The sequence below is a fragment of the Rhizophagus irregularis genome, chromosome 19 (genome assembly GCF_026210795.1).
Source record: "Rhizophagus irregularis chromosome 19, complete sequence".
NCBI classification, from domain to species: Eukaryota; Fungi; Glomeromycota; class Glomeromycetes; order Glomerales; family Glomeraceae; genus Rhizophagus; species Rhizophagus irregularis.
Window position 1 is genome coordinate 1,112,310 of NC_089447.1, and position 24,333 is coordinate 1,136,642.

General features: G+C 26.6%; 8 protein-coding genes across 8 annotated transcripts; 6 read left to right on the top strand and 2 right to left on the bottom strand.

The window, feature by feature from the left end:
• Nucleotides 1-2,625: 2,625 nt before the first annotated feature.
• On the bottom strand, nucleotides 2,626-5,506 carry OCT59_010763 (uncharacterized protein; the record flags this gene model as incomplete). The annotated part of the gene is made up of 7 exons (XM_025316500.2): nucleotides 2,626-3,408; nucleotides 3,476-4,587; nucleotides 4,657-4,761; nucleotides 4,843-5,065; nucleotides 5,141-5,182; nucleotides 5,272-5,316; nucleotides 5,411-5,506. 7 exons carry the CDS (start codon nucleotides 5,504-5,506, stop codon nucleotides 3,010-3,012), a joined length of 2,022 nt encoding a protein of 673 aa, XP_025180439.1. The 3' UTR covers nucleotides 2,626-3,009.
• Nucleotides 5,507-5,685: 179 nt separating this feature from the next.
• On the top strand, nucleotides 5,686-8,356 carry OCT59_010764 (uncharacterized protein). Its single transcript, XM_025316499.2, has 7 exons — nucleotides 5,686-5,907; nucleotides 5,979-6,133; nucleotides 6,201-6,237; nucleotides 6,326-6,844; nucleotides 6,906-7,654; nucleotides 7,722-7,941; nucleotides 8,010-8,356. The coding sequence occupies exons 1-7, from the start codon at nucleotides 5,746-5,748 to the stop codon at nucleotides 8,112-8,114; spliced, it is 1,947 nt and encodes a 648-aa protein (XP_025180438.1). The 5' UTR covers nucleotides 5,686-5,745; the 3' UTR covers nucleotides 8,115-8,356.
• A 541-nt stretch (nucleotides 8,357-8,897) lies between these two features.
• Nucleotides 8,898-10,009, top strand: OCT59_010765 (uncharacterized protein; the record flags this gene model as incomplete). The annotated part of the gene is made up of 4 exons (XM_025316498.2): nucleotides 8,898-9,143; nucleotides 9,230-9,369; nucleotides 9,450-9,566; nucleotides 9,664-10,009. 4 exons carry the CDS (start codon nucleotides 8,898-8,900, stop codon nucleotides 10,007-10,009), a joined length of 849 nt encoding a protein of 282 aa, XP_025180437.1.
• A 5,331-nt stretch (nucleotides 10,010-15,340) lies between these two features.
• On the top strand, nucleotides 15,341-15,574 carry OCT59_010766 (uncharacterized protein; the record flags this gene model as incomplete). The annotated part of the gene is made up of 1 exon (XM_066136098.1): nucleotides 15,341-15,574. The coding sequence occupies one exon, from the start codon at nucleotides 15,341-15,343 to the stop codon at nucleotides 15,572-15,574; it is 234 nt and encodes a 77-aa protein (XP_066000762.1).
• An 810-nt stretch (nucleotides 15,575-16,384) lies between these two features.
• Nucleotides 16,385-18,304, top strand: OCT59_010767 (uncharacterized protein). The gene is made up of 4 exons (XM_025316497.2): nucleotides 16,385-16,730; nucleotides 16,865-17,004; nucleotides 17,085-17,140; nucleotides 17,498-18,304. The coding sequence occupies exons 1-4, from the start codon at nucleotides 16,425-16,427 to the stop codon at nucleotides 18,106-18,108; spliced, it is 1,113 nt and encodes a 370-aa protein (XP_025180436.2). The 5' UTR covers nucleotides 16,385-16,424; the 3' UTR covers nucleotides 18,109-18,304.
• A 253-nt stretch (nucleotides 18,305-18,557) lies between these two features.
• Nucleotides 18,558-19,655, top strand: OCT59_010768 (ribose-5-phosphate isomerase rki1). Its single transcript, XM_025316496.2, has 4 exons — nucleotides 18,558-18,842; nucleotides 18,921-18,960; nucleotides 19,076-19,207; nucleotides 19,283-19,655. Exons 1-4 carry the CDS (start codon nucleotides 18,610-18,612, stop codon nucleotides 19,577-19,579), a joined length of 702 nt encoding a protein of 233 aa, XP_025180435.1. The 5' UTR covers nucleotides 18,558-18,609; the 3' UTR covers nucleotides 19,580-19,655.
• On the bottom strand, nucleotides 19,416-21,182 carry OCT59_010769 (uncharacterized protein). The gene is made up of 2 exons (XM_025310644.2): nucleotides 20,901-21,182; nucleotides 19,416-20,817 (listed from the first exon to the last, which is right to left on the bottom strand). Exons 1-2 carry the CDS (start codon nucleotides 21,122-21,124, stop codon nucleotides 19,668-19,670), a joined length of 1,374 nt encoding a protein of 457 aa, XP_025180434.1. The 5' UTR covers nucleotides 21,125-21,182; the 3' UTR covers nucleotides 19,416-19,667.
• A 506-nt stretch (nucleotides 21,183-21,688) lies between these two features.
• Nucleotides 21,689-22,989, top strand: OCT59_010770 (uncharacterized protein; the record flags this gene model as incomplete). Its single annotated transcript, XM_066136099.1, has 7 exons — nucleotides 21,689-21,733; nucleotides 21,806-21,823; nucleotides 21,968-21,993; nucleotides 22,118-22,124; nucleotides 22,179-22,266; nucleotides 22,450-22,483; nucleotides 22,602-22,989. 7 exons carry the CDS (start codon nucleotides 21,689-21,691, stop codon nucleotides 22,987-22,989), a joined length of 606 nt encoding a protein of 201 aa, XP_066000763.1.
• Nucleotides 22,990-24,333: the final 1,344 nt, after the last annotated feature.

Below are 24,333 nucleotides of genomic sequence, written 5' to 3' on the forward strand. Positions count from 1 at the left end.
CAAACGAAGTTCTTTTATGGATAAAGTTTTTTTTTTTTAATATAAATTATATAACATTTTTTTTTTTAAAAAAAAAAAAACCTAACCATCTTTCTCTTTCTTTTATATATACAAATTTTTTTTATAAAAAAAAAATTCTCATATATATAAAGATGAATGTTTTAATGTTATTCAAGAAGAATTTGCTTCGTTTGACTTAGATTATGGGATTAATAGAGTAGACTTTCATATGATTCTAGTACCAATTTGGTATTTCTTTAATATGCTAGTTTTACTCTATTCAGTGAATATTTTCATTTCAAATAAGAATCTCTCACAAATTACAATATTAAACTTATTCGTATTACATGACATATTGTTCAATATTTTTAATTTTTTATTATGAATGGAAATGGGAATATTGCATACTAATAATATTTCTTTTTTTTTTATAAATTGACCTTTTTTCATTTTAAATATAATTAATGTATTTGTGACGATGATGTTATAACTTCTAATTGGTTCGTTTTTTATACAATTATTGTTTATGCTAATATCTGCTTTTACAATATAAACACGTGTTCGTCATGTTATTATTTCTTAATTTAGATAATCTAGATCTTTACAAAATTCTCCTAATTTTTGGGTCTTTGAACTTCTAAGACAGTTTTTCTTTTTTTTTTATTCCGTAATTGTATTGTAATATATTATTTTATTTTAGTTAATTTAATAAATTTATACAATCATTTAAAAAAAAATACGTTTTTTATCTCAAACACATTAAAATGCAAACTCATCTGCATGTCATCATCTTATATGAAAGTTTTCTATCTAATATTGCTATAATTGTATTATCATTATCATTATCATTAACAGTTAATAACTTCCATTACTTTTTTACAAAAACTGATGAATTTCTAACATGCATAAAATGATAATATGAGCATAATATATATATATTATTATATAATTATATTATTTAATTTTTAAAAATATTTAATTAATTTAATAAGATAATTTTATTTAAAAATATTTAATTAAAAGCTATTTGATAAATTACAAAAAATGTACTTTTATATTTATAATTAATAATATTAAAATACAATTTATATAACCCAACCTTTTTTTTTAATTTTTTTAAAATTTAAAATTTTTATCAAAATTATTAAAAATATAATAAATATATTTGTAATTATATGATATATATTATATATTTTTAATTTTATAATTTAAATTCAATTATAAATAGTTTATAAAATTATAAAATATTTAAAATCAAATATATTAATATCATATAAAAATAATAAAATAATAGATAAAATATTACAAATATTACAATTACAATATGTACAATATGAATAAAAATTAATACATTTTTAATAATAAATTAATAATATTTTAATCTTTTTTTTTAAGTAAATTTTCAATTCTTTTAAATATTTTACTTTTGATATTATTTAATAAAAAATAAAAAAAAAAGTAAAAAAGTTGGTTTAATAAAAGATTTATTTTATTAGTTAATAAGTAGTATGATTAGTAAAGGTAGAATAATAATAATTTATAAATACTAGTTTATATAATAATATTATATTAGATATTTTTAGTTATATTTTAAATAATTATAATTTAATAAAAATGGATGATTATTTTTAAAAAATATAAAAAATAATATATTTTTAATTATAGAAATATAACCTATTTTCCTTATAGAAATTGCTTTTAAATCAATCCCATTGGGAAACCAATAATAATTAGAATAATATGTTTCTAATACCAAGAAGAGTTTATACTTATTATAACTCATCCTATCAATTTTACTGATTTAAGTATCTATTTGGTACTTTAAATACTTTAATAAAAAAAAAAATAGAATTAATTTATTAAAAACTTAACTAATTAATTCTTTTTATTTTGATATCATGTTTTCAAACTAGATTTCAGGTTGAAACTATTTTTTTCTGGACGTGCAAACTAAATTGTTTCTGCATGTTTATGCAATGTCCAGCACAAAAAAAATTAATTATTTACTGATTAAGTTAGACTGTAGACTACATATGTGTGACCATTGTTTAATTATCAGGTAATACTTTCCTTTAAAGATTGTAATGCATATTTGTACAGTAATTCAATATATAGGGATGGAAAAAGGTAAGTTTCTCCACCAATTGACCAAATTGATCGTTAACTTGTGCATGATGAACTAATGATTGATAAATTATGTATATTATGTATGGTAAGGTGAACTTTGTTCAGCCATTGAAACATAATTGTGTAAAAGAACAGTTGTTGCGATAGTGGTGATAATGAGATGGATTCTTAGTCATCAAACCAAATTTATCAACGTTCTAGTAACGATGATCAGGTAGAATTGTTACAGTACTTTGTGCAGTCGAATTCTCAAATTGATCATTATTTTACATCAAAGGAGCGGTTTGTCATTGTGGTATTGATGGGTATTGATGACTGTATAGAATTTGAGAAAATTGTGATAAGGTTATACCTTGTAAGCTCACGTGAGTGCGATATGTTTGACTGTGGTTGTTGGTTGACGATATGCCAGATAAATAGCTGGTTAAATTTTTCTTTTAGTTTACTAGCTTGTTCAACTTGTCTCCTGGTATTTTTTTTTCTATGAAATGGAATTATCGGGCACAACACACTTTTATTTCTTTTATTTGAATTCATAATGACAAAAAATAAAATAAAATAAAATAAATTATAGATGCTACAAAACGTGTAAACGGTTGCTGTTAAAGGTTTCTAACAGGATATTGGAAAATTTTTGTCATATTCGTGTAATAGTTATTTAAAGCGGAGTGTGGCAGAATGGTTTATTGCATTCTGTAGTTCCTGTGATTGAGTTATTTGTCTTACCTTCCCTTTCACATTGAATTAATTTTGTGATAGAGATTTTCCTCAAAACATGCATAGAATTTTCTTTAAACCTATACTTTTTTTGTTCTTATTAAATTATTAAATTTTTATAATTTAAATATTAATACAATACTAATTGGCAGATAAATAAATAATTTAAATAAATTCAAATTCTTGTTTAAAGGAATTTAAATCCCTTTCATCGCATTTAGATTCTAAATCAGGCCTATCTAAAAATCCACAACACATTTTAAGTGTATCCCAGATATTCGAACTCATGCCTTTTTCAGTAATATTTTGAAACGAACTATTTTCAACGTTTAAACTATTATTTGTGATCCCATCAGTTTCTCCGGCTTGCAGCGCAAGAGCAGCAAGTAAATGTTCAACCGCATCTCTATATTCTTTCATGTTAATGAAAGAAATGGCAAGATTATAACGAGCACGAACATACGATGGGTTTATCTCGAGTGCATTAAAATAAGCATTAGCGGCTTTTTCGGGTTCACGAGCATTTGCCATTGTTGCACCAAGTTTATTCCAAAGAAGGTAATCCTAAATAAAAGATGTAAATCAAATTATCCTTTAAAAAGGAATTAAAATTATAAAATGTTGAACTTACGTTCGGTCTCAAGGAAAGTGCAGATTGGAAACAGTCTATCGCCTTATTATATTCTTCCGATACATTGTATAATATTCCCAAACCAATTTGAACGTCTGGATCAAGATTTTCTCCGGGATTTAAAAGTGCTGCTTGTATAAACAGGTCCGTGAAAAATTTGTGAGGATCAACAAAATTTGCTTTTGCACGTTGCTGTTCTAATAATTTTTTATATTTAGAATTATGCTCAAACCAAGATTCTAATACATCATATACATCATCACGACGATATTCGTTCGTGTAAGAAACTGCTAGAGAAAGCCATGAATCCAATATTTGAGGATTCAAGGTTGCAGCTTTACGTAATGCTGCTATTGCTTTCGGCTCCTGTTCATTCTCTTGTTGCCTAGTACCAAGTTGATACCATGCATATGAATCATTCGGATCAAGTTGAACCTTCGCTTCTAAAATCAATATAGATTCTGCTAGATTTTGACCTTTCATTGACGAAAGATTTGGCATATTAAGGAAAGGATTATTTTGAGAAAATTCGTAATCGTTATAATTGTATGAATATCCCGAACTAGTAGCTTGATAATTTTCCCAATCTTTTTTTAAATCTTCCATAGTTTGATCAACAGATTTTTCTAATGAAAAATCTTTAACCCAGTTATCTGATGCTGTTCTTGTACTGGAAGTATCATTTATTTGATTGTCAGTTTTTTGAAATTCTGTAGCCCAATCACTTTCTCCATTTTTTGTAGTACCTGAAAATCTAGTATTTTCATTAAATTCTCGAGTCCATGAATTTGTCTGTTTATTTGTAAATTCCGAAGCCCAATTATTATTGTTTTGCTGCTGACTAAATTCGGAAGCCCAATTTTCATTTGATATTGGGGCATTTTCAACAATTTTGTTACCTTCAATAGAAAGTTCTTGTTTACTCAATTTTTTCATGAATTGAAAAAATGATGAACTTTTAAATTTTGGGTTTGTTTCTCCTTCAACAGATGCAACTAACTTACTAGCTACGCTAGCTAATTCAGTTTTTGCATCCGCGGCTTCTTCTTGTTGTTTAAATTCATTTGCCCATGATTGTTCTTGAGCTTTAAATTCGGACTCCCAACTCGCACCTATTACAGAAAATCATATTAAATAGAAGTATCAAGGTAGGTCTTATGATGATTTTCTTGAATACTTACTTTTCTTCGCATCCTCAAATGCCTGTTCAAATGCGGTTATCTCTTCAGGATGTATCTCGATATTTCCTGCTTGTCGTTGTTGTTGAAACTGAGATACCCAATTATCTAAAAGAAAAATATATATATATTTAAGCTTGTTAGTTACACGAACGAACAAGAAACCTCGAATAGCTAAAAGTCACTCACTTTGATTTTGAGCATTTTTGTAGATCATGTTGAATTCTTCAAATTCCGGATGTACATGGTTGGGTATAATTTTTGGTTGTTTCAAAAATTCAACTGCCCAATCCCCATTTCTTGGTATGTCGTGTCTAATTGCTTCGAGTTCTTTACTCATTTCGTCAAGATTATAAAGATTTGGTGGATGAGAAGATTCTTGTCCCGGATATTGAAAAAATTTTTGAGCATACTAAAAAAAAAAATTTCTTTAGTTTTCAATACTTGTAATAACCAAATTTGCAATGTTCCAATGTTCTTATCTTACCTCATCTTCTTGCCGATTAATATTTGTTTGTGTTCTAAATGCCTGATTTAAAAATTGCAAAATTAAAAATATAAACATTAGCGGTCTTTTTTTTTTTTGAAAAAAAAAGTACTTAAAAGAATATAACATACTCCTCTAGAAGAACCCTCGCCGTAACGTTCTGTTGAGAATTTATCCTAAAAGATCAAATGAAATTATTTAATTATTGTTACAATACATATACAATACACATGGATATATCTAAAAAAAGTGCATTTCGAGCAAAATTACATGTTGCGACGAACTATCTTGCGTAAATTGCTTCATAAGCCCAGTCATTGGGTTGACTGGTCCGCAACTAGCGTCTTCAGGAAACCACTGTGCCATTTTTTGGTAATTATACTTTGGGCAATTATATGGTTAAGAAATTTTGAGTAAGAAAAAAAAAGTGAGTCCAGATAGTCGACATTTTTTTGATCTATTTATAATCTATTGCATGTGATAAATGTGACATGTAGATCGTTGATGTAATAACTATTCGGTTAAAAGCGGTTGAATCACGAATCACGTTTCTATCTCAACGCGTTTGTTATTCAAACATTCCTTATAATTTCGGAAAAAGTGTCATGGCAGATAGTATTGAGAAACTCAAAAATGACAAAAAGCTTCAAGTCATGGCAAGTGAAGTTCAAGCTATTTGCGGGGAAAAAAGTTTAGAAGAAATCCTTGTAGACCTTTATAAAACACAAAGCGTAGAACTCACGATTAATCGTATCTTTGATGGAAATGTAACTTTCTTTGCAATTTCCTTATTACAATTTTGAACTTTATATATTTATTATATGTTTATAATTAAAAGTTCCTTGAAGGAACACGTTTAGATCCTTTGAAAGTTTCAAAAATTTCATTCCCTATCCACCTATTAAATGAGGATTACGTCACATCGACAAAAAACCAACCAATTAAAACTAATTTTAATAATGAACTTTTATCAACAAATTCTGCAAAGACTAAGTAAGCGATTCGATAATTTTGGAGATTCTTTACTTTAATTCTTTAATTAATTCACGTTTTATAATAGTTCATCCACCTTTATTACTTCAGAATTTGATGATAAAGTATGTGATAACTTATATAATTAGTTTAATTAGTTTTATGTAATTTATTTTAATCTCTTACGCCAAATTATTATTTAATATTTCAAAGCCCAGTTTCAAGAGATTACCATCAGATCTGGAATCAAATTTTATATTTTCCTGTTCCATAGATGATAATATCAAACCAATTAAAAATTCAACCTGTTCAACTGGATTTTCAAAAAATCTTTCTCATATTCAAGATAGAAAAGAAAAGTCCTCAATTAATTTGACAACGAAAAAAAACACAAACAGAAATAGTATAATCGATTTAACTGCTGAAGATGAAGATAGTGATGCGACTTTGAGATCAGAGGATTCACATGAACAAAACTTACAAAAACCAGCGTATGAATTTCAGCCTAAAATAATATCGAATGAACATCAATCCAATGTATTAAAGTTAAATCAAGGAGAAAATAAGAATCTCATAGAAACAACAATTGATAATCTAAATTATGATGATTCCGTAACGCATCAGAAACGTAAACGTAAGGACGTAGTGGGTCAGGCTAATGTAAATCCAAAAATGACAGAAGAAGATAAATTAGCTGCTAAAAAGATTAAAGAAGCCGAAAAATTGGAGAAGGTATTATTTATACTTTTTTTAAAAAATTTATCATTTTAAACTAATTTAATTTAATAACCAGAAAACTCAGAAGGAACAACAGAAATTGGAACGTAAAAGACAAAAGGAAGAACGCGAGGCCGAGAAAAAAAGGCTTAAACAAATTCAGGAAGTTAACAAAATCAAGGGCAATAAACTAGAAATATGTCGAGAAATAATAGTTGATGTTTCAAATGATTTATCGAGTAAATCTCTAGTTGATTACTTACGGGATAATCCAAAATATAATTATATGACTATTAACACTTTTCAGCACGATATTCCTAATATTATTAAATGGCGAAGAAAAGTTACTGCAGAATGGGACGATGAACTTTGTGCTTTCATGCCAATTCCAGAAAAGATTCAGGATGAATCGTTTTTATTGATTTATTTTGACGTGTCAGAATTTATCAAACTTATTAAAGATGATAATTTATCAGAAAATATCAATAGATTAAGAGAAACTTTTATCAACAAGAAATTAGTTATATTAATTGAAGGTTATGAAAATTATTGTCGCAAGAGAAAAACACAAATTAATCGGAACTTTACCGATGCTGTTCGATTAGGTATAGAAGATCACGATGTCGAAGATATGGAAACCACTAGGGTTCCAACAAAAAAAAAGAAAAAGAATTATGAGCAAGAACCTGACCTCGAGGAAGTGGAAGAGAAGTTTTTGTGGTTGCAGATTATTGCGAAATGTCTTATTATTCACACAAAAGATTTTGAGGATACAGCAGAAACGATAGGCATCTTGTCAACTGATATTGCAACTATACCATACAAGTAAATTATCTAATATCCTTTCCAATATTCTTATAGCATTAATTTGATAATTTTCTCTTTTCATTAGGAATCGTAATTGTGATTTGAACTTTTGGGTTGAGGGACAAGTTCGTGTTGGAACAGGATCTAGTGATACTTGGCTGCGTATGTTACAAGAGATTCAACTTGTGACTGAGCCGGTAGCCAGAGGGATTATTAATATATATCCAACCGTCAAATCGTTATATGATGCATATAAGAAGTGTTTAACTAGAGAAGAAGCAGAAAGTCTTTTGTCGTTTGTTGAGGTAATTCTATCTTTCAGTTGTTGATTTTACGTGATAAATTTAACGTATGTATTATTATTATTTTACAGATTCCTAATACTGGTTTTGCGCAACGTCGATGTATTAATAAACCTCTATCAAAAAAGATATATGAGATATTTATGGGAACTGATCCGGATTATATAATTTCTTAAAAATATTTATTTACATGAAGGAATTTAATTTTATCAAAAAGTAATTTTCTTTATCTCAAAGAACTTTATTCAAGATTGCTAATTTGTTAGAAAACCTTCATTAAAGATCGAAATTTATTATACCGATATAACTATTTGATAATCTTATTTTATAATACTGGCTTTTTTGATAGTAATATTATATACTTATTTAGTTCTAACAGATCAATAAAAAAAAAGAATTCTTTTGAACGAAAGTTCTTAAAATACAAAATTTGAATTCAGTATTATACCAAAAAATAAACGTTTGAGATCAGCTGCACGTGTGCTGTTCTTTCACCCCGCTCCGGACAATAAAATAACTAACTACGCTTACACATGTAAGAAAAATGTCAATCGTTCGGATTTTCTTGATATAACATGAAATTGACTATTAACTCTTACAATAACGTAATTAATGTACAAGATGAAATTAAAGTATGATCGTGGGTAAATAATCACTTAAATTAAAATTTTGTACGAGATTATAAACATATAAAGTAATTATTTTTTGTAGTTGACAATTTTTTATGCATATCAACATTTGAATGACGTTTGTAATTTAAAAACGGATTTTTTGGGAAAGTTTAACATAATCTCTTATCATACGAAATCTCTGTAAATGCCGCAGATCAATTTTTTTTTTAAATTTCTAATAAACGTGTCAGGATACTGGTAAAAAAAAATTAATGTAGATCTACGGTTACACATATAATTACAGATAACGATAATGCATTTTCTTTTCCTCCCAACTCATTATCTACTATGTCTACCGTCTCAACGTTAACGCATGATTCAAAAACAACTGACAAAGAAGTATTTGATTCTACAATACCATCCTCACCAAAATCTTTATCCAAACAATTCCATGAATTCTTGATAAAAATATTAAAATATGGAAAAATCCCTCAGCACATTGGTTTTATTATGGATGGTAATAGAAGATTTGCAAGAAAAATAAATGTTCAAACAGCGGAAGGGCATTATAGGGGATTTCTTAAAATGGAAGAGGCAAGTTATATATATATATTTTTTTTTTGCTTTTTTTTTTTTTTTGATTCGATAGTATAAATATATTAAAATTGAACTTTATTTAGGTATTGGACATTTGTTTACAGCTTGGTATTAAAGTTGTTACTGTATACGCATTTAGCATTGAGAATTTTAAGCGACCAAAAGAAGAAGTAGATGCACTTATGCATCTGGCTAAAACGAAGTTAATAGAATTGTGTCAGAGGTAATAATTACTGAATTGAATATTTACACGTATTTCTTTTTTTTTTCAAAAAATTTAAAAATAACAAAAATTTTCTTCAGCAAAACCGTGAAAAAGTATGGAGTTTGTGTCAGAATATTAGGAAATATGTCTTATGTTTCACAAGATTTGAGAGAAGTTATAGAAGAAGCAGTTGAAATGACAAAAAATAATAATCGGTAAATAATATTTTTTTTTTAAAAAAAAAGAAAAAATAAAAATATGAAATTATATTTAATTTTATTTAATTTATAATATTTATTTAAAAAATAATAGATCTATATTGAATGTATGTTTTTCTTATACTTCAAGAGATGAAATTACCAATTCTGTAAAATCAATTGTAAAAATGGTAGAAAATAAACAAATACAAGTAGGAGATATTAATGAAAATTTAATAGAACAATGTTTATTTACTCATGGATGTCCACCTTTAGAAATTCTTATTCGAACATCAGGTGAAATTCGATTGAGTGATTTTCTTTTATGGCAATGTCATCAAGATTGTTATATACATTTTGAGAATTGTTATTGGCCTGAGTTTTCTATTTGGAAGATGTTACAAATCATTCTAGAATATCAACTATCAAATAAGATTACAAGAAAAAAATCCTTTTTTTAATTTATATAAAAATAATTAATTAAATTAACACTCATACTTAGATTTAATTTTTTCAAGAAATATAATAATACTTTTAATTAAGAACTTTTCCAGTTAAAGCAATAAATTAAACTTTTTTAATTTTTGTTTAGACAAGTAATAAAAATATGGTAAAATAATACAGGATCTTGTTGGTATTATAGTTGGTATTATAGTATTTTTTATCTAGACTCTAGACTATAATGTATCAGGACATTATAGTATTAATATGTAGACTATAATGTATCAGGACATTAATAGTCTACATATTAATCAATTAGATTATAATGTACCCAAGTAGACTATAAAGTACCAGGACCACTTAGGGGTTTTTTGTGATTATGTTGGTGTACCAGGACGTTATACTCTATTTGAGTCAACTAAAGTGTAATGTATCTATATAAACTATATCGTGCCAGGCGTAAGCCTGCTTTTACACCTTTGTTTCTGCGCTTAAGAAGCTTACTCTGGGTTGCCAAAAAATCGCCTTGATAGTACCCAGGTGGCGCTGTAAATCTGCAGTTAATTCAGCCAGCTCTATGCTATAATTCTGGCCGATATTTAGGATAGAATATCTTGCCTTTCAGTGAATGGATTCTTGCTTGTTAAAAAAAAAGCATGACGAGAACTTTCCAATAATATCAGAATTGCATGAATTGGATGGCTGGAATGCTGGATGCTGAACTATTGCGTCCCAAAGTTAAAGTTGAATTCATCTGCAAGGACGCCTGAGCAAATCCCTTCATAAAATCTTCCTTCTTAACTTTGATTATACCAAGGATACTACCTGTTGAACGTTCTATTGCATAATCGAGATTTCCTTGCCCATTTCAACCCTATATAAGTTTTCCGGTATGAGTTTGAAATTATCTTTATAAAATGAGAGCAGCACTAAGGTTGCAGGCGAAACTCCATAATAAATGCGAAACTTGGTAAAACTATATTAAAAACTTAAATTGGTAAAACCTAACTATAAAAATTATATGTAATGGCGAAACTATAATAAATTCTTATAAAAAAATTGTCGAAACTGAGGTTTAGACGTTTTGCCAAATTCAAAAACTAGTTTAACCCGCAACTATAGAGAGCACTGACAAGTTAATGATGCATTTTAGGAACGACCAATCTGATAAAGGTTTGATGGCGCCTCGATGAGCAATTGTTTTTAGATATAAATACACAGAGCATTTCACAAAGATCTTGATCGTTTCGAGGCGAATATCTTCATGAGTACCGCCCCATCATTTCAAGGCGAGCGGTTGATACATCATACGTATATAATCTTTAAAGACGTATGTTAGTCTACTTATTTGCCTTCCGTCTCGGGTGAACAACGATGGAGTGAGTTTTTCATAGTCTAAAAATTCTATACTTAGTAAAGGCGAAGCAAAAAATAATATAGACGGACTTGTTGAATAATGCCTGCAATGAGGTGACTTACTCAAGTATTCCTGTTCACGGCTCGACGACTAAGACATGAATATGTTCCTTGGGAGGAAAGTATTTCGAAATCCTTTTTATTAAAAGGAGCTCGTCCTTGTCCCTGAGTTAGAGATTGCTTAATCATCATACTAAATGTTATAACACCAAATAATTTATCCCAAATTTCTTCTTTATTAGAATTTGATATTGCCTCCAAAAATTCTTTAACAATAGAAGGCAAAAGCCTGGGAGACAAATTATTTTTTGCTAAAAATAAACAGCCCGCATTATACCAATAATATGATTTGTATTTGCATTAGAGGAAACAAATTCTTTTGTAATGACTCCATATTCCTTGTCTTACATGTTCTAGTTTCTCTGCATCTTTATGATCCTCAGCATAATATGTGAATGTTATTTAATTGCTGGGTTTTTTTGAAACATTTGTTACTCCTGTAGCAAATTTATTCCTTTTCTTGCGCTGCATACAAAATATACTGTACAATATATTTTGACACTTAAATGTTTTACTATTGTTTATGCGGGATTTTTTAATGTCTTTGTTAGAATTATCTTTAATAATCAAGTGAGTCGGTCGTTTCTATGTATTGTAACAATGCGATTTTTTTTTTTTAAAAAAAAAAAATTCCATTTATTTGGGCGATACAAAAAAAACATCTTTTTCCACGCGGCAAATACCCTGTCACAGTGTCACACCAACATTCTTTGCGACTTAACGTAAGATATTATAATAACCGCAATTTATTTAGCATAACTAATTGTATTTTATAATTATATGAAAGTTTGGTACATTAGTAATACATATTTGTACACAAAATAAGTAATTAATTAAATCATTTCATATTTTTATGATGATTAAATGATGATTTCACTTCATGTTATTTTTCTTCTTTTTCTTTTTTCGTAATAGTTAGTATCTGAAAGAAAGTGGGTAAAAAAAAAATTAAAAAAAAATTAAATATCAATAACTAATACTGCCATTTGATTTTTTTTTCATAATATTCATATATTATTTTTTGATATTTCCTCATGATGACTAATGTGGCTTTTGTTCAACACAATTAGTAGTAGATAGTCAGCTGTAACTTTTTTTTCAAATGTAATTGAAATTCTTTTAAAATAAAACGATTATGTTTTTATTAGAATTAGAATGATCACACGTCAAAATATATTGAAATTATTTACAGTATTATTGATTGATTTAAAAAATATGCATTTAAAGATTTTTGAAATAAGAAAAATTCCTTTCTATAGTCACAATTATAATATTACATTTTTATCAACTGACATTCTGCTTACATTGATTTATTTATTTATATTACATGATACAATATTATTATGCAAATGAATAAAATTTTTTTATATAAAAAAAAAAACTTTTAAATTAAAAAGCTTTTGTAAAGGTATATTTTAATTTGGGTTAATTAACCGGGAGGAAATTAACCGGTAAGGAATTAATGTTAATCCTGGGAATGGGTTTACTTTGGAATTTTCTTTTTTAAAACAAAAGAATAAAAAACAATAAGATCTTATTATAATAATATAAATAATATAATATGATACATTTAGTGATATACAGCATATATGGATTGGCTGAATGGGGAAAATCCTGATCCCCCAAAACTTGTGAACAAACAAATAAAAAAAAGGATCCCGTAGTTATTATATTTCAGTTATTGGAAATAATAATATCTATAGGTTACTTTAAACGATTGTTAAAAAATAATGATATATTCGGACGACAAAGCTAATAATAACGGATTCAAACCTTCCAAAATTATACAAATCAATTTCCAAATCATGCAACAATATTATCGCAATCTGTTAAAAAAAAAGCTGTTAAAAAAAGTAAAAGAAATTTTTATTTTTTTTTTCTTGCGAATAATATATTCGGTAATATAAATCAAATGGTTTATGCATATAATAAAATAAAATAATGAAATGCATCGTAGTAACTAGTAACGTAACGTATTACACATAATCGGCAGAAAAATTGTAATATAAACCTCCTTTCAAATTTGAGACAATCATAAATATATATCAAATGTGTAGGAGTTGCGTGCGAGATCTGCTACTGTTGTGACCGCTTCGTATGCACTTCGTATGCATGTAAGTTTCCCACGTTGTTAGCATATAAGGCGTTATCATAATTAATTAAAAAAGATGTTACCGTTACAAAATGCGGACTGCGGGTTGAAATCTATAATATAAAATATTTATATAATTGTATCACATTTCCATTTTTCATTATATTTATAAAATACACATATGGTAACCGAAAGCTTTGAAAATTTTTTAAAAGGAGGAAAAAACTTCCATGTGATTAAACAAGACAAATCTGGAACAAGCAATAACCGAAGAGGCGAGGACAAAATAATAATAATAATAATAATAATAATAATAATAATCATGAAAGAGTCATAAAAAATAATTATTAATTTTTTTTTCTTAATCTTTTTATTATTATTGTAGTACTAATTGGAGTGTACAAATATAGATAAATTAAATAATTTATTACCAGGTTTTAACATCTTTAAGTGATAAATATGGTAAAACACAAAACGCCATTTAATTTTTGTAAATAAATCGCTACCGGGTATACAATTTTTCAGTTGCCATAATATATATAATTTACTTTAGAGTCGAGACTCTTTGTTGGCGGTCAAATGATCTTTTTTTGTTGATTCGAATTTTATTTATTTTATTTATTTTTTTTTACAAATATTTAAAATGTATTATTATTATGCCAGAAGAATGCAACATCCACTGACGATGTTATGACATATTTATAATAAAGTAAATAAGTAATATGATATGTTAAATATTTTTTATATTAGTTGTGTATAACACTGATATCGACGTTCTTATATAATCAATCAAGTAATCGCCCGAAGGTTGAAAGAACTTTTTACTAGCATACAGCCATGATGCCGTTTTTTTAGGAACCACATGTTAATATGTATGCTAAATATGGATAGGTTGTACATTTACATTTTACCCGGTTTCAACGGTAATACAAAAGCATTATAGAGATGATCTATTTACCATATTTACTATATAATATACATACAGTACATCACTATCATTTTTTGCAAATTTAATTTCTTACGATTATATTTTTTTTATTATTAAATTTTAACAATCTCAAATTAATTATCTAAACAAATTATTCTAAATTTTGAGACTAAACTTGGTAATCAAAAATATATAAATTACATATTATAGTATAAGAAATAAAAAAAAAGTAAATGATGATGTTTAAATATTAACAAAGAATTATTATAATTATAATTTTTATAATTAAAAATGAAAAATAAAACAGAATCACTAATAGAAATGATAATTTACAGAAAATTTCCATCGACCATTCCGTAATACAACATATATATATATATATATATTACATAATATATACAGTATAGTTGTATATAATACATTATATATATAAATATATTACACATATATATATAAATATTATATTTTGCATATATATATATATAATAAATAAATATATACCAGATATAAAATATATTATATTACAGTTTTATAATATAGATGGTGTCAAACTAAAAAATTATAAATAAGCAATTGAATCAGCAAAAAAAAAATAAAAAAAAATAAAAAAATAAAAAAATCAAGTAAATTCAAAAATAATCATAGCAAGATCATTTTTTTAATAGTGATCACTTAGCAATACTTTTCATAAACATAAAGATCAAAGCCATTTTTATAACGTGAGAATTTTTTGAACTTTAAAGGAAAATATAATTAAAAACTACGAAATCTATCATTTTATATAAACTAGAATAAAAAAAATTTGATTGTTCACAAATTCCACGTTAAAATACCAAGAGAACTTTTTTTTAAAGAATGTCTGCACCAGCACCACCAGCAGCAACAGCAACAGCAACAGCAACAGCAGCAGCAGCGGCAGCGATAGCGGTAGTTAATCCTCCTAATCCTCCTCTTCCGCCAATTGCTCTCGCACCTCAACCACCTGTACTCCCGCCATCTCCTGTCTTCAACTTGGTGGATGAACAAGACTATGATAAAATATTTCATAGAAGTGGCACTTACGATTTCGGCAGGGACAGCGTATTGTAGAGGAAGCGTTTTCAAAATGGTGTAGCCTAAAAAGAAGGCCAGATTAATAGGCTACACCATTTTGAAAACGGATCACACATTTCGATTTAATAATTCGTTAATATCGTTAATAACATTAATATTCGTTAATATCGTTAACATTAATACTTCGTTAACTTCGTTAATATCGTTAATAACATTTTATCGTTAATAATATTTCGTTCGTTAATAATATTTCGTTCGTTAATAATATTTCGTTAATACTCCTTTTATTTCGTTAATATTCTTTCGTTAATGTACTTATAATAATTCGTTAATGTACTTATAATATTTCATTTTTTATTTCGCTTTACTTTATCTTTATTAATACTTCATCTTCGTTATTATATTACAAACACAAACACGTATAGATTATATAAATCACAAACACAAACAAATTATTATGAATTAAAAGTTTCTTTTTTTTTATTTGCTAATGACAGTGTTTACTTTGTCATGATCTTTGGTTAGCTAATGTAGCAATGCTAAAGACAATTTGTCATTGAATATAGTTTATTAGATATACAGTAAATCACCTAAAAAAAAAACAAAATAATTGCCTTCTATGTAACTTGTAAAAATTAAATCACGACTTTTATTGCTTAACTAAATCATATATATTTAATATAGATTTACTAATTAAAATGTAATACTAAATTACTAAGGATTTTATTAAAAACATAAATAAACCAAATTTTTCAATTGCTTCCCAAAAAAAAATACTGATGACGTCCTTTAAACCCAATATTAAATGTAATACATTTTTTTAAATTTTTTTTTTTTTTTTTTCTAAATAAATTTTTTTTTGTACTATTTCTTGTAAAAAAAAAAAATGCAGCAAAATAAACAACTAAAGTATGGTTTAAATTTGTCTGTTAAAAAAACTTTACAAAGATCTATATTTGATGAAGATGAAGATAATACTACAACAAAAGAAGTAAATTCAACAAGAAGAGTTAATAGAACTTTAATAAATAAAGACACTTCTTTAAGTAAATCTGTACAAGAACAACATAAAGCTGCTTTGGAGGAAGATCCTACAGTATTTTCTTACGATGAAGTTTATGACGATATGAAAAATGCTGAAAAAAAAACAATACAAGCACTTAAAGGAATTAATAGCGCTTCTTCTAATAAGGTATTTTTATTATTTTTATTTATTTATTTTTATTTATTTATTTTTATTTTTTACTTTTTCTTTAAGGAAATTCTTTTAAAATTATATATATATATAAGGATTAATATGAAAATATATTTTTTTTTTAAATAAAGCCTAGATATGTAAATGATTTATTAAGAGCCTCAGAAATACGCAAACGTGATTATACTCTAGCGCAAGAACGTAAAATACAAAAAGAAAGAGAAGCTGAAGGAGATGAATTTGAAAATAAAGAAAAATTTGTTACTCAAGCGTATGTAATTTTTTTAAATTTTTATATAAAATGTTTTAAATTAATTTCATATTAATCTAATTTCTTTTAAACAATAATAGATATAAAGTACAACAAGAAGAATTGAAGAAAGCTGAAGAAGAAGAGAAAAGACGAGGTAAGCAAAATCAGAAAATTTTTTAAGCATCTTTTGATATATACAGTCAAACCTTTATATAACGATATGTCGGGACATATATGAAATTTTTAGAAAATATCGTTATATCAAAGTTATACCGATATTTATATGTCCTCACATATAGTGGGAAAATAAAATTTTATCGGTATAACAAGTTTTTAATAGTATATCGGTATATCGAATATCGGTATATCGAGGTTAGACTGTATATACATCTTTTGATATATATATATACCTTTTGATATATATATATATATATTTATGTATCATAGAATTCAATATTTATAAATAATATTTTATTTATTAATTTACTTACCTCCTTTGCTGAAAAAATAGAAAAAGATGCAAATGGTTCAACAGATACGACAAAATTTTATCGTAATATATTGGATCAAGCTAGTACAGCAAAAACAGCAGCGATAGAAGCAAGTAGATCAGCATTATCATCTAATAAAAAAAGGACATTATCTGAAGATGGTGAATATAATAAACAAAAAACTGATAAAGAACTTGCAGAAGAAGCTCGTGCATCTGGTAAAATTGTAATGTTAAATGATGACGATCAAATAGTAGATAAACGACAATTATTATCAGCAGGGCTAAATATATCCAAAAAGAAGAATTCTAGTTATTCAACCTCATCATCTTCAAAAGATTATTATGATTCTAGATCTTATAATAGTAAAAGATTTGGTGAAAATGATAAATCAAAATATTATGAAGAAAAGCGTAGGCGTGAAAAACAAAGTCGTGAATTAGAAGAACAAATATTAAAAACTCAAAGGGAGAAGGAAGAAGAGGAAAGTAAGAAACAAGAAGAATTGGCAAAGAAATTCGCTAGAAAAGCTGATGAGAAAACAATTTCTGATGCTAAAGCGAGATATTTAGCAAGACAAAAAGAAAAAAAAGAATTGAAGAAATTAAAAATTGAAGAGGAAGAACTATAATAATAATACTTCATATTTTTTTTTTACTAAAAAGATTATTGATTATTTTATAATTTTTTTTTTTAATTCATAATCTAATTTAGGTTTATAAAGTAACAATAAAAAATTGGGACTATATAATGATCATTTTATTAGATTTTTATCCCGAATTTTTTTTCGTTATGGGAGTTTGTAAAATAAAATAACTTTTCACGATATCTTTCTTTGTATCAGTATAGACTCTAGTAATTCTATTCTTCGATCAACATGTGCAAGTCATGTGAATCTCTTTCGACGATCAACTAGTCTTTATCATGTTTGATTTCCCAACGAAACACTGACTAAACGTTAATAGTAATTGTCACGATGGCCAACATTGTCACAGGGTTCAGCAAATTTAGAAATCTATTGCACTAATTGTACTACCACAGCAATGGATAAATTTTTAAAGTTGCATGACATTAGTATTTGGATAACTATCCACCGTCACTTTCTTAATTCCCTCCAAAACATTTAAAAAAAATGCTCACATTAAGTGAAGCCAAGAAGTTAGCGGCATATAAAGCAGTAGATGAAAATATTACTAGTGAAAAAAAAATCATTGGGATAGGTTCAGGAAGTACTGTAGTATATGTAATAGAAAGAATAATACAACTCAAAGATTCGTTAAATAAAGAAAATATTTATATACCTACTAGTTTTCAAAGTAGATTATTAATTACCGAAGGTGGATTAAATTTGGGTGATATTGATACGTAAATATCAGAGCTTTAAAAAAAAAGTGTTTTTTTTCAGACATATGAGAGAAATAATTTCTTTTTTTTAATGTGAAGGTATCCAGAACTTGACGTGACAATTGATGGAGCTGATGAGGTAATGATAATTTCTTTTAAAAAGGAGGTTCTTAATTCTACTCATTGACAGTATATTGAGATTTAAGTACAGGGATTTGAATTCTTCTTTTGATATAATCACTTGTTAACTATAGGTCGATGAAAATTTGAATGCGATCAAAGGAGGAGGAGCATGTCATCTTCGAGAGAAGTTAGTTGCAGAAGCGGCAAAGAAATTTATAATTGTAGCAGATTATTCTAAGCGTTCAACTACGCTCGGTGAAAAAGTAAGTAAATTATTTTTTTTAAAAAAAAGGTTCTACTTTTTTATTTATATACGTAATTTTCTCTTCATTCCCTAGTGGAAACAAGGAGTACCAATTGAAGTTATTCCATTTGCATATCTACGAGTAATGAACTCGTTAAAAGTATTAGGATGTGAAAATCCTATTCTACGTATGGCAAAAGCAAAAGCAGGACCCGTTATAAGTGATAATGGTAATTTTGTTATTGATGCATACTTTGGATTAATTAAACAACCAAAAGAATTATTAGAAAAAATTAAATTATTAACTGGTGTGGTCGAAGTTGGATTATTTGTTAATATGGCAAAATGTGCATATTTTGGTAATGAAGATGGAAGTATTAGTATTACTTAAGAGAAAGAAAAATTATATTAAAATATGAATTTATTAAATAAAGAATATGATATTTAAATTATTTTTAATCTTTCTTAAAATATATTAATTAATTGCCATTTAATTGACTATTACTATTTGAATTAGTAGTATCATCAACACTCCAAATTTTAACTGTTTTATCAAAACCACAAGAAATTAATAAATCCCTATCTTGATCAAACCATATATCTCTAACAATATCTTTATGACCTATTAATTTATGTACAATAGATTTGGTGGTAACATCATAAACTCTGATAAAAGAATCTATACCAAAAGTAAAGAAATATTTTCCATTTGGATGCCAACAATGTCTTGGATTTGTTAATTTCCTATTAGGAATCACTTCTAAATCATAAAAATTATAAATTTGTTGAGAAGAATGAGTACGAAATAAAATTATTCTACCATTGTCATCATCAGTAGAAACCAATAAATATTTTCCCCGATTCCGCGGGGATGGAGAAATATCCATCGGAGTAAATGAAACCCAATCATCACCATTGCTGTTCATATTATATTTTTTATCACTAAAATTAGTTAAATTAATATAATGAAGGTAATTATCACCACGTACTCCTACAACTAAATATTGATTGTCAGGTAAAAAACACATTGATTCAATATTTCCACCAAATCTTGTCGAATGAATTTTATTATATTTTGGTAAAGGTGTATTTGGTGTTGAAGGAGTTAATGGAGTATAGGGACTTGTTGGTGATAAAATTGGATTACTTTCATCATTTACAACCTTATAAATATTAATTGTGTGATCATAAGATGCTGTTACGATCATATTTCCATCGATTGAAAATCTTGCTCTAACAACATATTTTAAATGATCTTTAAAAGTTTGTAATACATCCAGAGTAGTAATATTTATTAATGCACATGTTGAATCCATTGATCCTGTTAACACTAAACGATGATAATTTGGATGAAAATCCATACAAAGTATTCCTCCTTTATGAATATTATTACAAACATTAAATGTATCTCCCGTAAGTAATGATGTTAATCGAATAGATTTATCTGCTGATCCTGTGATTATAGTAGGAATTTCTGAGAATTGATATTCTCCATCACTAAAATTTCTTATTGGAAGTGTTTGTGTGCGTACGCACAAAATATTATTATTATGAATTTGTGGAAATGATTCGCAAAGATATCGAGGAAATTTATTATCCCCTGGTGTAATCAAATAATCATCGATACTTCTATTATTTGTATTCGAGAAAAAAGAAGATAAAAGAGTGTTAATAAAAGAACCTGTTTTCAAAAGTTACTTTTCATTATTTACCTTTCTAACGATATATTTTCAACATTAGATCGTAATTGATTAAATAAATAATCTTGAATGATGGTCGTTAATGGTTCATTAATTTGCTCATTATCTTGTTCTTCTTCAATAATTTCTTTTGCTTCTTGACGAAAAGCTTCTAAAGCTGAAGTATAATTATGATTCTCTAAAAATTTTAATACCAAGATATGCGTAAGTGCTTGAGGATGAGAATTCGGAGACATTTTTTTTTTTTAAAAAAAAATGAAATGTGTTTTATAAAACAGGGAGGAACTTTTCACTGTGGGAGATAGTGAAAAAAGAAGTTTATAAGGATTTTTTTTTTATTTACAATTCCTAAAATATAAATAAAAAGTGAAACTTTTATTATAATTAAGAAAAGATTATCAATTGTTAAATTTATTAAATCGTTGATTGTCGATTATCAATTGTTAAATTTATTAAATTTGTGATAATCGTTGATTGTTGCGATTTTTCCATCAATTCTATCAATTTCTTTTTTTAGAAAATATAATAAAAATTTAATGTAAATGTACAATATGAGTTATCATTTGTATTAAAGTGAAATTTTGATACGTAATACACTAATACGTGAAAATAATGCTATTTTATTTTCATATGGATAATATGCATAATAGGAATATTATACCTATTTATAGAAAAGTTAAAATTACTAAACTGCGTATTGCGTAATAAAATATATCCCGTTAATTCCCACAATAATCAGATCAGTTTTTTTCACTGCTGTGTTCCTAACTCTTCAGCAGCTTCTTTACCATTCCAATATAATGTTATATAAGCTTGTTTTACTCGGGGCTAACGGGGTTGGCAAGGTATTATAATTTTAATTATTTTATTTTTAAAAAAGTAAATAATATATTATTTTTTATTTTTTCGTTATTTAGGCTGCTCTCACAATTCATGTTCGTCTTTAATATTAGACTTTTGAAGAATTAATTTTTTTTAAAAAAAAGTTGTAGTTACCTATGAAATTTAATTTTTTTATTTTTATTTTTTATTTTTTTTTTATTTTTTTCCTATTTTTTACATGATAAATATTTAAACAGATATGCCTAAATCATTTCAGTGGTAGGTTTTGAAAGGAATTAATATATTAAATTGATCTCATCTTATTTGTTTATTAATTCGGGAATATTTATTTTATTGGTTATAGAGGTGTGTGTTTTCATCAATTAACCATTTATGAAATTCTACAGATATACGGTAGTATAAAGTTATTATTTGTTTGTCATCTAATCGATGCTATATTAATATTAGACATACGATCCAACAATCGAAGATTCATATCGAAAGCAAGTTGTCATTGATGACCATCCCTGTATACTGGAAGTACTTCCCATAAAGGGTGCGCTATTTAATATTTAATTGTTGATTCATTTTTTTTAATAAACGAAACAAATGAACTTTATAAGAAGATATATATATATATATATAATTTGATATTTTATGTAATATATTTATAATAGTAAATATCATTCTTATTATTGACAAAGATTTCTTTTTTATCTCTTTTGATTAAATTTAATAGGAGAGTATAATACATTACGTGATCAATGGATTAGGTAAATTTATGTAACCATCGGTATTGCTAATGATATAAACCAATTAAATTATACATATTACTGAGGTGTCATTTATTTCAATCTACTTTTTTTATTGAAATATTGAAATCATACTCAGAGACGGACAAGGGTTTCTTTTAGTCTATTCTATATCCGAACGTTCAACATTTGAACGGATAGAGCATTTCTGGGATCAAATCGCTCGTGTGAAAGGCACTGTTGATAATGTTCCAATTATGCTTGTTGGTAACAAATGTGATAAAATTACTGAACGCGAAGTCTCAAGAGAAGAAGGGATGAATATGGCAAGAAGACTTAATTGTGAATTTATTGAAAGTTCGGTATTGATGTGTGTAAATGTTGAGAGAGCATTTTATACAGTAGTTAGGATGATACGCACAAATAGAGATAAAAAAGAAAATAATGAAAATGAAGTAATTATAAAGCCTGATCCTACGATTCTTTTACAAAAGAAAAAAGATCTTTTTTTCAAATTACTTAGTTAATAATAGTTTTCTTTATTCAAGTTATCATATTTTGAAATTTTTATTTTTTTGATCATGTATATAATACAATTGAATGATTTATTTTTATTTATAAAATTTACAAATCAAATTAAAAATATATAAATAAAACAACATCCCAAACTGGCTAGAATTAGCGAAATTTTCTACAACCAGGACTAACTGTTGAAATCTCGAATTCCTATTTCTTCAAGGGATGAATCGGATGATCCAAAACATTCCTACATTATATTATCCATTGTCTTTACATCCATGTTGACAAGTTTAATTTGAATTTTTAGTCATCTTTTGTGTCAAATTTTGCAACAGTTTATTTACATGTAGATATAACTAAATTTCGAATTTCGATAAGCATTTTAATTACAATTACCAAAAGTACCTCAGGGTCCTTGCATTTAATATCTTGAAAAATCTCTTTTTTTGCAAATTGGACGAGGTTCGGTTTCTTGAAGAGGCAAATAAAAGTATAAAAATATATTTATACTTTTAAAAAAAATTTCTTCAGTATACTTTTTGTTCTATTCATCGTTCTAAATTATGATTCCAATGTTTGGTATGTACAGTATATGGTATTTAAATAAAACACTTCACCGCCTCTCAACACATGGGAGTTTACCGTATTTTGCCAGCTAAAAGAAAATAAAAAAAAAATAAAAATAAATAAATAAATAAAAGAAATAACATCTAAACAATTACTAAATTTGTCCATTCAGTACTTCTATGCCTCCCAATCCCAACCCATGAAGTGCATCTGCTCCTGACTAATTGAAGTGTATCTGTTCACCTTATTTCTTTCACTATCACGTGACTTCGATGGTCGTACAGTGACACCTCTCGCACTATATAAATTCTCTTTAAGTGCACGGCCAACTTCTTAATATTTTACTTATATAAATGCACACCCTCTCTAAGTGCACATTCTACTATTTTTTTACTATGGTCCCACACTTAGAGAGGTGTCACTGTATATCAGTAATATATATACAAATTATACTACAGAAATTTTAGAGACATATTTTTGTATCGATTTGCAGCGTGCAGTCGTGATGATTGGTTGCATTAGTAGCATATGGTTCGTTTGCAGAATTATGTTTTAATTAATTATTGTAGGAAGAGACTAAATAATTAAATTGTTTTTGTTTGATACTTAAATAAATATGTAGTTTTTCTTTTTACTATATTCATAATCCCTATTTTTTCATTCTAAAAGAATAAATATAAGAATCAAAAAACATAAAAGGCCTATCCTATAATTTTCTAAGAAAAAAAGAAAAAGGATTTTTTCAGCTAACAATAATTCGATAATTTTCTAATTTATTTGAACAC

Coding starts and splice junctions, on each gene's coding strand:
- OCT59_010764 (XM_025316499.2), top strand. CDS start 5,746: ATGGCAGATAGTATTGAGAAACTCAAAAATGACAAAAAGCTTCAAGTC. Junction 6,845..6,905: donor AAGCCGAAAAATTGGAGAAG/GTATTATTTATA, acceptor TTTAATAACCAG/AAAACTCAGAAGGAACAACA. Junction 7,942..8,009: donor GTCTTTTGTCGTTTGTTGAG/GTAATTCTATCT, acceptor ATTATTTTACAG/ATTCCTAATACTGGTTTTGC.
- OCT59_010767 (XM_025316497.2), top strand. CDS start 16,425: ATGCAGCAAAATAAACAACTAAAGTATGGTTTAAATTTGTCTGTTAAA. Junction 16,731..16,864: donor ATAGCGCTTCTTCTAATAAG/GTATTTTTATTA, acceptor TTTTAAATAAAG/CCTAGATATGTAAATGATTT. Junction 17,005..17,084: donor GAAAAATTTGTTACTCAAGC/GTATGTAATTTT, acceptor AAACAATAATAG/ATATAAAGTACAACAAGAAG.
- OCT59_010768 (XM_025316496.2), top strand. CDS start 18,610: ATGCTCACATTAAGTGAAGCCAAGAAGTTAGCGGCATATAAAGCAGTA. Junction 18,843..18,920: donor AATTTGGGTGATATTGATAC/GTAAATATCAGA, acceptor TTTAATGTGAAG/GTATCCAGAACTTGACGTGA. Junction 18,961..19,075: donor CAATTGATGGAGCTGATGAG/GTAATGATAATT, acceptor TGTTAACTATAG/GTCGATGAAAATTTGAATGC.
- OCT59_010769 (XM_025310644.2), bottom strand. CDS start 21,124: ATGTCTCCGAATTCTCATCCTCAAGCACTTACGCATATCTTGGTATTA. Junction 20,818..20,900: donor GAAAATATATCGTTAGAAAG/GTAAATAATGAA, acceptor TACAAATAATAG/AAGTATCGATGATTATTTGA.